General features: G+C 53.9%; 5 protein-coding genes across 5 annotated transcripts; 2 read left to right on the top strand and 3 right to left on the bottom strand.

Moving 5' to 3' along the window:
• Window positions 1-297: 297 nt before the first annotated feature.
• On the bottom strand, window positions 298-2,422 carry A1O7_09665 (glucose-regulated protein; the record flags this gene model as incomplete). Its single annotated transcript, XM_007763652.1, has 2 exons — window positions 298-1,993; window positions 2,055-2,422. 2 exons carry the CDS (start codon window positions 2,420-2,422, stop codon window positions 298-300), a joined length of 2,064 nt encoding a protein of 687 aa, XP_007761842.1.
• Window positions 2,423-3,479: 1,057 nt separating this feature from the next.
• A1O7_09666 (glutathione S-transferase) lies at window positions 3,480-4,331 on the top strand (the record flags this gene model as incomplete). Its single annotated transcript, XM_007763653.1, has 1 exon — window positions 3,480-4,331. The coding sequence occupies one exon, from the start codon at window positions 3,480-3,482 to the stop codon at window positions 4,329-4,331; it is 852 nt and encodes a 283-aa protein (XP_007761843.1).
• A 197-nt stretch (window positions 4,332-4,528) lies between these two features.
• Window positions 4,529-5,461, bottom strand: A1O7_09667 (uncharacterized protein; the record flags this gene model as incomplete). The annotated part of the gene is made up of 2 exons (XM_007763654.1): window positions 4,529-5,185; window positions 5,267-5,461. 2 exons carry the CDS (start codon window positions 5,459-5,461, stop codon window positions 4,529-4,531), a joined length of 852 nt encoding a protein of 283 aa, XP_007761844.1.
• Window positions 5,462-5,836: 375 nt separating this feature from the next.
• A1O7_09668 (uncharacterized protein) lies at window positions 5,837-7,795 on the bottom strand (the record flags this gene model as incomplete). The annotated part of the gene is made up of 1 exon (XM_007763655.1): window positions 5,837-7,795. The coding sequence occupies one exon, from the start codon at window positions 7,793-7,795 to the stop codon at window positions 5,837-5,839; it is 1,959 nt and encodes a 652-aa protein (XP_007761845.1).
• A 578-nt stretch (window positions 7,796-8,373) lies between these two features.
• A1O7_09669 (elongation factor 1-alpha) lies at window positions 8,374-10,918 on the top strand (the record flags this gene model as incomplete). The annotated part of the gene is made up of 5 exons (XM_007763656.1): window positions 8,374-8,623; window positions 8,674-8,727; window positions 8,834-9,427; window positions 9,485-9,658; window positions 9,711-10,918. 5 exons carry the CDS (start codon window positions 8,374-8,376, stop codon window positions 10,916-10,918), a joined length of 2,280 nt encoding a protein of 759 aa, XP_007761846.1.
• Window positions 10,919-12,773: the final 1,855 nt, after the last annotated feature.

Raw genomic sequence — 12,773 nt, forward strand, 5'->3', positions numbered from 1 at the left:
CAGTACCTAGGTAGTACTTTGGGAGTACTCCGTAAGTAAGTCGAGTAAGGTCAGTCATCTCACGAGCGGCAAGGACGGGAACCACTACGGAAGGACAAACTGCTTCAATCTCAACTCAGTTCGGTTTTCATCTTGATTGCTCCGCCTTGCTTTCATGGTACAAGACACAAGATAGGTATGAAAAGCCAACGCCGGCGTGCCAGATCCGACCTTTCCTTCCTGCCGAGCACGTCTAGATGCTTGCAATCAATTCATAACGCTGGTACAAAACTTCATGCCCCATTTTCCAGAGAGCCCTCACAGTTCGTCATGCCCATAAGAGTCATCGTCGTCATCCCCATAATCTGGCATGCCGCCGGCACCACCACCTCCACTGTACAGCTTGCTTGAGATCGGGTAGGCGACCTGCGACAACTTCTCGAATTGTTCATCAAAGTCGTCCTTGTCGGCTGAGTCGGCGTTCTCGGACAGCCAATCTTGGGCTTCCTTGACAGCGTCGAGGAGGGTCTCCTTGTCATCGTCATCAATCTTGCCACCAAGACCTTCCTCATCGTTGAGCTGGTTCTTCAGTGATGAGGCATAGTTCTCCAACTTGTTGCGGGCATCAATCTTCTCCTTGAAGGCCTTGTCGGCCTCGGCAAACTCTTCTGCTTCGGCCACCATACGGTCGATTTCTTCCTGGGTCAGGCGTCCCTTGTCGTTGGTGATCGTGATGGACTCCGCCTTGCCGGTGCCTTTGTCGCCAGCAGTGACCTTGAGAATGCCGTTTGCGTCAAGTTCGAAAGACACTTCGATCTGGGGAACGCCACGAGGCGCGGGTGGAATGCCAGTCAGCTCAAACTTGCCGAGTAGGTTGTTGTCCTTGGTCATAGCTCGTTCGCCTTCGAACACCTGAATCAAGACAACGGGCTGGTTGTCGGCTGCTGTGGAGAAGATTTGAGCCTTCTTGGTCGGGACAAGGGTGTTGCGAGGAATGAGCTTGGTCATGACACCACCGGTGGTTTCAATTCCGAGGGTGAGAGGGTTAACGTCCATGAGAATGAGATCTTCGGTGTTGGCTTCACCAGTGAGAATACCGGCTTGGACAGCGGCACCGTACGCCACAGCTTCGTCAGGATTGATACCCTTGCTTGCCTTCTTTCCACCGAAATACTCCTCAATCATGGACTGAACCTTTGGAATACGGGTAGAGCCGCCAATGAGGACAATGTCATCGATATCCGCTTTCTTGACTTTGGCGTCCTTGAGCACCTGCTCCACTGGTTTGAGGGTCTTCTTGAACAAGTCCATGTTGAGTTCTTCGAACTTGGCTCGGGTCAAGGTCTCGGAAAAGTCCTTGCCACCGTGGAAGGCCTCGATTTCAATGCGCGTCGACATTTGGGACGACAGTGTCCGCTTGGCTCGTTCGACCTCACGCTTGAGCTTGCCCATGGTCTTCAGGTCCTTGCGGATGTCGACGTCATTTTCCTTGTTGTATTTCTTGACAAAGTAGTCAATGACTCGCTGATCGAAATCCTCACCACCAAGATGGGTATCACCAGCGGTAGCCATGACTTCGAAGACGCCGTCTTCGATCGATAGGAGCGACACATCGAAGGTACCGCCACCAAGATCGTAGACGATGATCTGGCTCTCCTTGCCCTTCTTGTCCAGACCATAGGCAAGAGCTGCGGCAGTGGGTTCGTTGACAACACGAAGAACAGTCAGACCGGCGATGGTGCCGGCGTCTTTGGTAGCCTGTCTCTGGGCGTCGTTGAAGTATGCCGGGACTGTGACGACAGCGTGTGTGACCTTCTTGCCCAGGTATGCCTCTGCGACTTCCTTCATCTTGCCCAGAACCATTGCCGAGACCTCTTCAGGGCTAAAGGTCTTTGGCTGGCCATTGACCTCGACATTGACCACAGGCTTGCCATCCTTGTTGACAACCTTGAAGGGGAAGTGTTTGGCATCTCGTTGGACGTCCTTGTCGTCAAATTTCCGACCGATCAAACGTCTGGACAATCACATGTTAGCAACAGTTCACGCGACAACGGGCAAAAAGGGTAGCTGCTTACTTGATGTCAAAGATGGTTCTCGTGGGATTCGAAGCATATTGGTTCTTTGCTGCGTCTCCTACTAAGCGCTCTTCGTCTGTAAAGGCCACGTATGAAGGTGTTATCCGGTTTCCTTGGTCGTTGACAATGATTTCGACCTTGCCGTTCTGCATCACACCGACGCAGGAATAGGTGGTTCCCAGATCGATACCAATGACGGTGCCATAGTTCGTATCTGAGTCGTTCAGAGGTGTTTGATCTTCAGCGTTCACTTTACCGATCAAAGCCAAGGGACAAACAAAGATGAGAAGGAGGTAGAAGAGAGTGGTCCACTGCAGTGCAGAGGTGGTTGTTCTGCGCGGTCGACGCTGGACGTTGCCGGACGCCATGGTGTCTGCAGAAAAAGAAACGAGACAATAAGAGGGTGCGAAGTGGTAAGGGAAGAGACGAAGGAGCGCCAGCAATGGTGGAGGAAATATTTATTGACAGGAGTCAATGCCGCAGTTATCGATACGCTGTCCTTTTCCACGATCTTCACTGGCGGAAGGCACTCGAAAGCCGCAAAAATTGGGGGCCCCAAACTGTCACTTATGAGTGCCGCTAAGCAGCCCGGTGGCCCTTGGCGGAAGGTTATAGGTGGCCTTCTAACTCCCTATTTTTGCCCCTGACTGAATGCCAGCCTGGCCTTTACAGTGCTGTGCACCGAGTACACAGCGGTGGGCAACTTTTCTATACTCTTCTAGAACTTTTTCTCGCAGAAGAACATTCGAGGATGTTCAGATGTCACGACCTGAGTTTTCTCACCAAGTTTCACATTAAACTGAAGCCTCACTGAGTACTGAGTACACAGTAGCGAGACTTGTTCCACGCAGTACACAGTACTCTAGCAACCAGTACCGGTCCACCAGGGATCTGCCACTGCGTACCCTGTCTGGCAGCGGACAACGCCATGCACCGCCATGTCTTGATGCCCACACAGGCCTTCGAGAAACAGACACATCGGGCACCCTCCACGTGCCACGCGGTGACAAAGTTGACGCCCACGAGTATGAGTCCCCTTAACCCGGAGTACGGTGTACTGCCACGGCGACACTGAGCGATCAGCTGGAGCCATTTATGTAAGCAGTCCGTCGCCGATGGTCCGGCGCAAACCGACGTCATCCGTTCCTCCTCCGCATCAGTTCAATCGGTCACTCATTGCACAATATTACAACATGCACACCACATACCATCAGTGAGGCTGGTCCTAGTCCTATTGTTCTGCTTGTGCTTTGCTTTCGCTTTCAGATTGCGATATACAGTGTCTATGGCATGATCTCCCTCTACCCGTGCCTTCTTCGCCCCAGGATCCCCAGAATCAACCGTACGAGTTCCCGAGTCGCTTCTCTTCTCGTGCAACATCACGTCTCTTCTGCCCCACGTCTATTCTCCTCCTCCAGTCTCAAGATGGGCAGCGTCGACACCTCCCTCCACAAACACACCTCCGGCCGGGCCGCCAAATTCGCCTCCTCCCACGAATCTCCCCACCCTCTGATCCTGTATGGCGGGTGGTTCTGCCCCTTCGTGCAACGCTCGTGGATCACACTGCACGAGAAGCGCATCCCCCACCAATACTTCGAGATCAACCCGTACCACAAGGATCCGGAGTTCCTGAAGCTCAACCCTCGAGGATTGGTGCCCACGCTGGCGGTGCCTATGGACCGCCAGGGCAACAAGCAGAAGCCGTTGTACGAGAGCCAGGTCATCTGCGAGTACTTGGACGAGGTGTACGACGACGAGGCGCAGCACGGGCGCGACCTCCTCCCGCGGGGCAAGGAGGACGCGTATCTGCGGGCCAAGTGCCGGATCTGGATCGATCACATCTCCACGCGGATCATCCCGGCGTTTTATCGCTTCATGCAGCATACCGAGGACAAGGCTTACTCGTTGGATGAGGCACGGCAGGAGTTTCTGGGCCATATCAAGACTTTTGTCGAGGCCCTCGATCCGCAGGGGCCATTCTTCCTGGGCGAGCGGTTCAGTATGGTGGATATCATGCTAGCGCCGTGGCTGTGCAGGATGTTCTTGTTCGACGTGTATAAAGGTGGCGTTGGCATCCCTGAGGAAGGCCAGGCTGGTAAGGACGAGGAGGTCTGGAAGAGGTGGAGTAAGTGGGCGAAAGCGGTGGGAGAGCGAGAAAGCGTTCAAGATACTCTGAGCGACAGGGACCAGTACATTGATGCCTACCGAAGATATGCAGAAGACAAGACGCAGTCCCAGGTGGGGCAAGCAACGAGATCAGGCCGGGGTCTACCATGACCGGCGCAAAGACTGGTGTGGTAAAAGACGAGGGGAAGCTGTAGTATGCTCATTGTGGTGAAACCAGCGCGGCGCTCAACGACTTTTTCTGACGCACATGAACCCATAGCATGATCCCCTGCGCCCTATCTGATGCCCTACGATATGACTCTCGCTGCTCAAACCGCACCCTCTAGGTGCCTTGTTCCTAACCCAGCCTACCTCTTCCCCTCGCCTCTCAGATCCCCTCCAAGCCCATATCCCCTGATCTTCTCCCACTCGACCTTCTGCCTCGTAACGGGCAACTGCCGTCTCAGCGCCTTGAAACTCGTCTCGTTCATGCCCACAATCGTCCGATTCACCTCCTCCTGATATTGTTTCTCAATGGCCGCAAGTTTGCGAATCACACTGTCTGCATTCCCGGTTCCGTCCACCGCGATGTTGAAGAAGGATTTGGACGTCGCCAACGCCACGTTGCCGTCCTCGTAATAGTGCACATTGACTTGAATGTCCCCGGAGAGGGTGTTTGCAGAGGGATCACATACGAAGCTGCTTCTCCACCGGCCGCTGAGGAAGTTCTTCGGCGAGGCTTTCAGGCTGCTGATCAGGATGGCCACTTTCGAATCATCGGGCGTTGCGCACACGGTGTACGCCGACGGGGAGGACGTGGGAGGGTAGTGCTCTGCGACGTGTGCGGCGAGGAGTTTTAACAGCGAGGCAATCAGCGTCGAGTGCCGTGTGTCGTGGGTGTAGGATTGTGGCGAGGAGGGCTTTTGCGTCGTGTGGTCGAAGCTGAAGGACGTCGAGGACGCGCTGTCGTAGTATTGCGACTGGGATTGGCCTGAGGGCAGTTTGTTGTGGGGTGATATGAGAACCTGGAGAGGCCATGGAGCACTTGTCAGCCCTGGACTCTGAAGATGGGAGTTTACTGGGCACCGCCGCAGGAGAGGTCATACGTAGTCGCTTGCGCCTGGTAGCTTCACGGCGACCATCTGGGCTTCATTGTACTTCTCAAAGGCGGGCTTCAGCTTCGCAATCAGGGCTGGGTCGTCGTCCGAGGCGAGGATCTTGATGTCCTTGACCACGTCTTGGATCTCGCCTGGGGGAGCTCCCTCGATAAATGTTGAAGTGATATTACCGGTCGATCCCATCTTGACGAGCGAGAAATGTTGCAGGAAGGCAGTGTTATCGAGGTGTCTGCGACGGTTTGCTATTCGAGGGGCAGGAAGGAGCAGTCAGTCGAGGCTCAGTGGTTCTGCTCTGCGCGGCGCGGCGCAGCTTCACGCGGGGCAAGGCTTCGGCATGCCCACGAAGGAGAGGCAGCAGCGACACGATACAGACGATCACAGCTTGTTACAAATGCTATTAAGCATGTAGCTTCAAGCACGGGGTATAGACGTCCCCGGCGAGCACATAGAAATTAAAACTCATGCTTTGTACATTATCGTCATGTGAAGAGGCAGTCACCAATTTTGACCCCGTCCAAACGCCTCGCTTGTCAAATTGTTAGGCTCATGGTAAGACCGTCAGTCGATGCTCATGCTCATAATAGCTTCGTTCGTCTCGGTCATGCCTTGGAGACCAATCTTCTTAGCCCCAGTAACGCTACTTCCGCTATTGCTGCGGTCGCCATGTCCGTTTCCACCCTTCGGTGGCAGCTTAGACCATGCCTTGTCGCTGGTGAGAACAGGGCTTTGGGGCAAGATCGGGCTGCTTTGGACACTCATACCGGGCGACACCGCTCGGCGTTTGGTGTACAGTGGGTCAAAGTCCTCCTCTCTCCGGCGCTTGTTATTGACTCGTCGTGCAACATCTCCAGCCATGGGCGGGATGTGGGCTAGAGGCGTGGTCGATCTCGATCTAGAACGATTGAAGTGTTTAAGGGCAGGGTTATCGAAAGAGCCAGGAGTGTCCATGAGGTCGTCACTGATAACGGAAGAACTTTCTCGAGGTAGCAGGGAAGGTGGTGGAGTTCGGTACCGCTCATCGAAGCCGTTCCAGAAACCAACACCGGCAGAATTTCTCTCCGCTTGTCGGCTGAAGCTATCAGGCGGCAGCTGGTTCTTCGTGTTATCCATGACCATATCCTCGATCGATTCCTCGATCGGTTCGACCGCGAAGTTGTTTGTAGCATGGGTGGGCAAGATCGGCGAAGTCGCTTGCGAGATGGTTGGGTCGTTGTCCTGCACCTGGCGGATAACTTCAGCCTCGCGGCGTGCTTCGCTTTCAATGGGGGCAGATTCCTCGAGAAGCTGGGCGCGTATGCGGGCGAAGCCTTTTGTTTTGGGAAGTAGATTGCCTCTGCGAGTTACCGCTCTGCGGATCACCTTTCTTGGGTCGTCGTTACTTGGGCCATCCATGTCTGAGAGAGATTGTCCGGTAGTCACACGGGACGTGGTATTATCTTCGCTGTCAGAGAGGTGGAGATCGTTTGTCCCCAAGCTTAAACTTTCACGGCGTGACTGCACCTGCTGTTTGGTTAGGCCGGTCCCAAAGTAACTGCCTCCCGAGTTCTCCACACTTTTCAGCACTCCGGGAGACAAAGGGCCCGGTGAAGGTTTGGAACTATTCATGCTGACACTGCTCGAGCTATGGTGACTCTTCCCCTTCCTCGTCCGAGCTCTCCTGAAACTCATCAAATTCGGCTGGAAGCTCATGAGGCTCGCTTGTGCTGGGGAGGGTTGATTGTTCATCCACTCCATACCCGGGCTGTTGACCCACGCCGGCACCGCACCAGGGTTCAATCTCGACGCTGCAGGGGTTGTCAATATCGCTTCATCCATTTCGCGATCGATTGCCATGTCGTCTGAAGAGCCATTTGATTCTGAATCTGAATCTGAGCCCATCATGTTAATTGAGCTGACCGAGCTGGACAAGTTTGTCCTGTCGTTTGGCAGCGACCATAGTGTGTTTGATTGATTGCTCGGTGAATCAAGCATGGTGTTTCCAACACTTCTTCTTTGTGGTATTTGTATGCCTCTTCCAGTAACCGGCGATGCATCAGGCGATGCCTCTGCCAACGTAGAATGGTGTAGGTTTGTGCATGCTCTCGCGTAGTCCAGCCCTCGTGACCTCCTTGGGACCATGGAAGATGGTGAGCCATACACATACGACGAGTCTAACTTTGGTGATAATGGTATTCGTGGTATTGTTGGGCCCGCGCTGGTTCCTGAGGCATCTTTCGACGGCATGTGGAGGGACAGTCCTCTACCGTGGGTCGAGGGTCGAGTCGGTGTGCAAGGAGAAGCAAGGACCGAGTCATCCTTGGACACTTGGCGCAAAGGTTCACGAAAAGCCGGTGAAGGCGAGAGAACAGGTTTGGGGGCGTCTGAAAGGGATCGTGGTTTCGGAGAGCCCTTGGCCGTGGTTCTGGCAGATCTCGGAGTCCGCTCGCCTTCACTCTGTTCGATCTGCTGTGTGAGGTTCGACTTTGTTGGTGAGAGACCCAGCCCGATGGGCGGGGCATGCATGAGGGAAGCGGACATTGCTGAAGCTGAGCGGCGAGCGTTACCGAAGCATCGAGTTTGAGTCGGTCTCGAGGCAAATCATGGCGTGCAAGGGAATACCAGGTCTGCGTCTCTGAGGGCCTTGTGTCTAAGAGGGTGCCACAACAGAAATGGTAAAAAGAAACGTCCTTCAGGCAGAGGGACCCTCGTGTCGCGTTATTATGGGGTATTTACTGTATGTGGGCGGCTGCATGGTGTATGTTGGATGGGACGAGACGAGGACCCTGGGAACACGTGCCAGGACATTGGACTTGACGTTCGCGTTGGCGGATCTTGGAGCACGCCGCTTCAATGTCAGTCACGTGAACTCCCCATCTCCTCTTCCAGTCTTCACTGGTGACCCAGAGTATCTCTCCACCTGTGACATAATCTCAAGCTTTGGGTTTCGTATCGAATCGAGAATGTCTTATTAGCGATTAAAGTGTACGTACTCCGTGCTAACTCATAAAGGTCTTGGTGGCGGCGTGTTCGAGCCCGCCTAACTAACCTCGACGACACCCGGATTCTCACGTCTCACTCAAACCCCCACCACTCCCCCAAAATCCCAGCTTATCACAATGTCCAACCGCCGTGTCAAATCTCTGGCGCACGATGAAGACGATCTCGACGACTATGATGACTATGACGACGACTACGAGGACGGCAATAACAACGACCTTTCACCAGAAGACAAGGAACAGATGCGCCAAGGCACAGTCAAGGTCCGCACTGCGCTTGGATCGACATTTCCTGCCACGGACAGTGAGATCCAGGATGCACTATGGCACTATTACTACGATGTGGCAAAGTCTGTTGCGTACTTGAAGAGTATGATTCACTGTGCTGTCCGACTCTTGAGCAGATACTCATTCTACCAGACAAGCAGAAGCCACCTCCTTCTGCATCCAAGAAGCAGGTAACCCAAAACAAGAGTAAGTCTGCCACTTAAACATTCTCCAGTTGAAGTGTCTTCAGGTCGTGGTGGTCATGATTGCTTTCGACCGAGCCCCTGCCGAACCGACGCTGATGGGCATCAAGATTTCGACGCCTACACTACAAGCGAAGCGCGGTTTTCTGCTGTCGAGTTCTTCCAGGACAGCCCATGGCTGAATATCCCAGAGCATCGAAGGGGTGAGATCGTCATCGAGCCACTCTACCCGCGCCTGGGGCTGCTAGGAGGCGCCGCAAACGCCGGCAAAATGTCAAAGCTGGCTGCTCTGGCCGCTAAACGCCGACAGAAGGAGAACCAGCCGCCAGCTTCGGAGCCTAGACCCGGGAGCGAAATCAAGGAGGACTACTTGCCGGACCTGAAAAAACTAGGAATAACTGCTTCACCCCAAGCCAAATCTACCTCCAGCGAACCTCAAGCTCTTGAACGCCAGGCGCCGTCAACAGGCGGAGAAGCTTCAGCGGAGGCGGACCGGCAGAAACACACGCCCGATGTCCCACTTGTGGTCGATCAGAATCTACGTGGCCACCCGTCGGCATTCGCAAGCATCATGACCAACCACGGCCCTGAAAGTCAATCGCTGCCTTCCACTGATTTCCCGTCGGTCAAAGCGACTGCCAAGTCCTTCAATTTTGCAGAGCCTAGTCCGGATGATATCGTGACCAAGGCACAATCTGCAAAAGGTCGGATGTAGAGATAGACCCCGTCGGCCACGAGCTAACCCTGTCATCATCTAGCAGCGTCGTCGACCACGTCTGAACCCAAAGAACCAGCCAAGTCGAAGACGACCTTGAACAATGGTGTCCAGGCTCTGTCAATACAGGACACACCCAAGATCAAAAGCAAGAATATCGATGTGCTCGCCGAATACAAGAAGACAAAGCGGAAGAATGCGGCAAATTTTGTTGTTATAGGTACGCCACCCGATGGCATTCTGGTGGGCCTGTGGTTCGCTAATAGGCCAAGGCCATGTTGATGCAGGCAAGAGCACTCTCATGGGTAGACTGCTGTTTGATCTCAAGGCTATCGACCAGAGAACCATGGAGAAATATCGACAAGAAGCCGAACGCATCGGCAAAGGCTCATTCGCGTTCGCATGGGTTTTAGATCAGGGCACTGAAGAGAGAGCGAGAGGTGTCACTATCGACATAGCCACCAACAAGTTCGAAACGGACAAAACGTCCTTCACCATCCTCGATGCCCCTGGTCACCGAGACTTCGTGCCTAACATGATTGCCGGAGCTAGTCAGGCAGACTTCGCTGTCCTCGTCATTGACGCTTCGACGGGGAATTTCGAGTCTGGGCTCAAAGGACAGACCAAAGAACACGCCCTGTTGGTGAGGTCCATTGGCGTTCAACGGATCATCGTCGCTGTGAACAAGATGGATGTTGCAGACTGGTCGCAAGAGCGGTTCACCGAAATCCGCCAGCAGATGGCAGCTTTCTTGAGCAGTGCTGGATTTCAGTCGAAAAACATTACATTCGTGCCATGTTCAGGCCTTGAAGGTGGAAACATACTTACCAAAGTTACCGATGCGAAAGCAGCCTGGTATCATGGTCTGACATTGGTCGAAGAGCTGGATAGTTCCGAGCCACTAACCTACGCGCTGGACAAGGCTTTGCGAATGACGATTAGCGATATTTTCAGGCATGGCATACAGAATCCCCTATCCGTGTCGGGACGATTGGACGCTGGTGCCATTCAAGTGGGCGAGGAAGTCGTCATCATGCCCAGTGGCGAAAAGGCACAGATCCGCAGCTTGCTAGTGGACGATGAACCTCAGGATTGGGCAGTGGCAGGACAGAATGTGATCCTGAATCTTACCGACATCGACCCTATCCACTTGAAGTCAGGAGACGTTGTTTGCAGCACCCTGTCACCCATTCGGAACATTACTGAATGCAAGGCCAAGATACTGGCGTTCGATCATCTCACGCCGATGAATGTCGATGTGCATAAAGGACGCCTGCATGTGCCGGGCCGAATCAGCCAGCTCGTCGGCGTCTTGGACAAATCAACTGGGGCAATCACAAAGAAAAGGCCGAAGATTGTGCAACCAGGAAGCGTTGTTCGAGTCGTGGTGCAGCTCGATCAGGCTGTACCCTTGGAGGCTCCAGCCAGGATTGTTCTGAGGGCAAACGGAGAGACCGTCGGCGCAGGCCTGATTGAGTAAATGGATTTTCTTTCTGACGACAATGCAAGACGCCTGCTAGATCTTTCTACCTTCTACACCGTCCAGCCTCTGGGGCTCGACGATCTTACGCGCAACTTCAGCGCATGTTGAGCGGCTTGGCCTGCGGATCGAAGAAAAGGAGACATTTTTCGGGCGGATTCTGACAGCGGCGGTCACTTTACGGAAGGCGACGCGAGCACCAAGACCACGCTCCTCTACTCGGGCTCCGTACTCGGACACATTCGCACTGCTTTTTGGGCCTTCACAAAGATAATTACGTCTCTTTCCTCGTCTCCTGTGGTCTCCTGTTCCTCTACAGCTTCAAGCTGTATGGTATGGGTGCCAAGCGCATCCTTCGTCCAAGATGGGAGGGATGTCTTGGGATGCCGTGACTGGTCTCCCCTGGTCCCTCCAACATTCCATTCCAGTCTTTCTCCAGGTCTGTGCGCACCACAACGCGATGCGAGGGATGAATTTCAGATGCTCACCATAGATTCTCTGCTTCGTGAATTGTCCGGCAATGCTATCTTCGTTTTGTTGATCTGCCGACCCGAGCATCATCTCAAGATGTCTCCTCTACACTCATTTCTTGCATTTGCCGGCGTTCTGTTTCCAAGCACATATGCTTATGTTGATTTTGGTTCCTTGACACTCCCTGTTGAGCCCCTGTACGAGCCAACCCCGAGACCGAACCAGTTACCGCAAGATTACGACCTTCGTCATGAGATTCTTCCGTCCATGATCACGGCAGTCGCTCCTCAAGTGACGCTCGTGGGCAATGGGACTCATGAAACGATGTACAGCTTGCACTATCACCACTATTTCTCCAAGACACGGCAAGGAAGAGGAATGTTTGACAAGCGAGGAGTCTTCTCGGGAGATGCCCCCATCGCGACATGTACTCCTTGCAGAGGAGATGCTGCTACGTCAGCACTTGTGAGTAGTAGCACGTCCACTGTGCCATGCACAACTCGGACGTACCACGTGGGTTCAAGTGATATCCTGAACGCAGGTGCCAGAGCTGACCGGAGTAGGGTGTCTTTGACTATCCACCAGATACGGAAACAGCAGCTTGCTATAACACGAACTACACCGGCGTGTTTCAGCCCAGTGCAACCACGTCCACGGGTCTACCCTGTTGCTTCACAATTCCGGCATCATGCCGATTGAACAGCACGCTGTTCGCAAATACGACTACGTCGTTCACAGCCTCGACTGGAGTGTTTCGACCGACAAGCACCAGCACCAGCACGACAAGAAGGCTCAGCACGACGAGCTCGAGCTCGAGATTCTCCCTAGGTACCCCCACCAGCACTAGCGGCAGCTCTCGGTCGCGAGAACCCGTGTTGAACAGTGGCACTAGCTCATCCACTGCCACATCTGCTCGAACGACCCTGACTGTCATCAGTGGCACCACGACGATCTTGACAGTTTCTACGAGCTCAATGACAACGACCGGAAGTGGCTCAAGCTCCAGCCTCTTATCGAGTAATCCATACACATCGCCGTCAAGCTCTGTAACAACAACCAGCTACTCAATCATCGTCATTTCGAGCACGACAATCACACTTACGCCTAGCGTGACTACCATGTCCACTACCAGAAACGGAGGAGCGTCAGATCTGCCCACATTAACGGTGATCACGGGAACAGCATCAACCACATCTTCCATCTTGTCTTCGGTGTCGCTAAGCACTTCCATAAAGTCAAACACGATCATAGGTTGTGGAGAAGCTTCGGGAAGTGGCATTACCGGTATGTTCTCCCTAGTAACTGGAAGCTGGCAGGGCTGACCTTGAATCTAGAGGGCACGGGCACGGTATATCTGGCAGCCACGTCCGTCTCCGCCTCAGGC

Source organism: Cladophialophora yegresii, assembly GCF_000585515.1.
Source record: "Cladophialophora yegresii CBS 114405 chromosome Unknown aczIN-supercont1.7, whole genome shotgun sequence".
Lineage (NCBI taxonomy): Eukaryota > Fungi > Ascomycota > Eurotiomycetes > Chaetothyriales > Herpotrichiellaceae > Cladophialophora > Cladophialophora yegresii.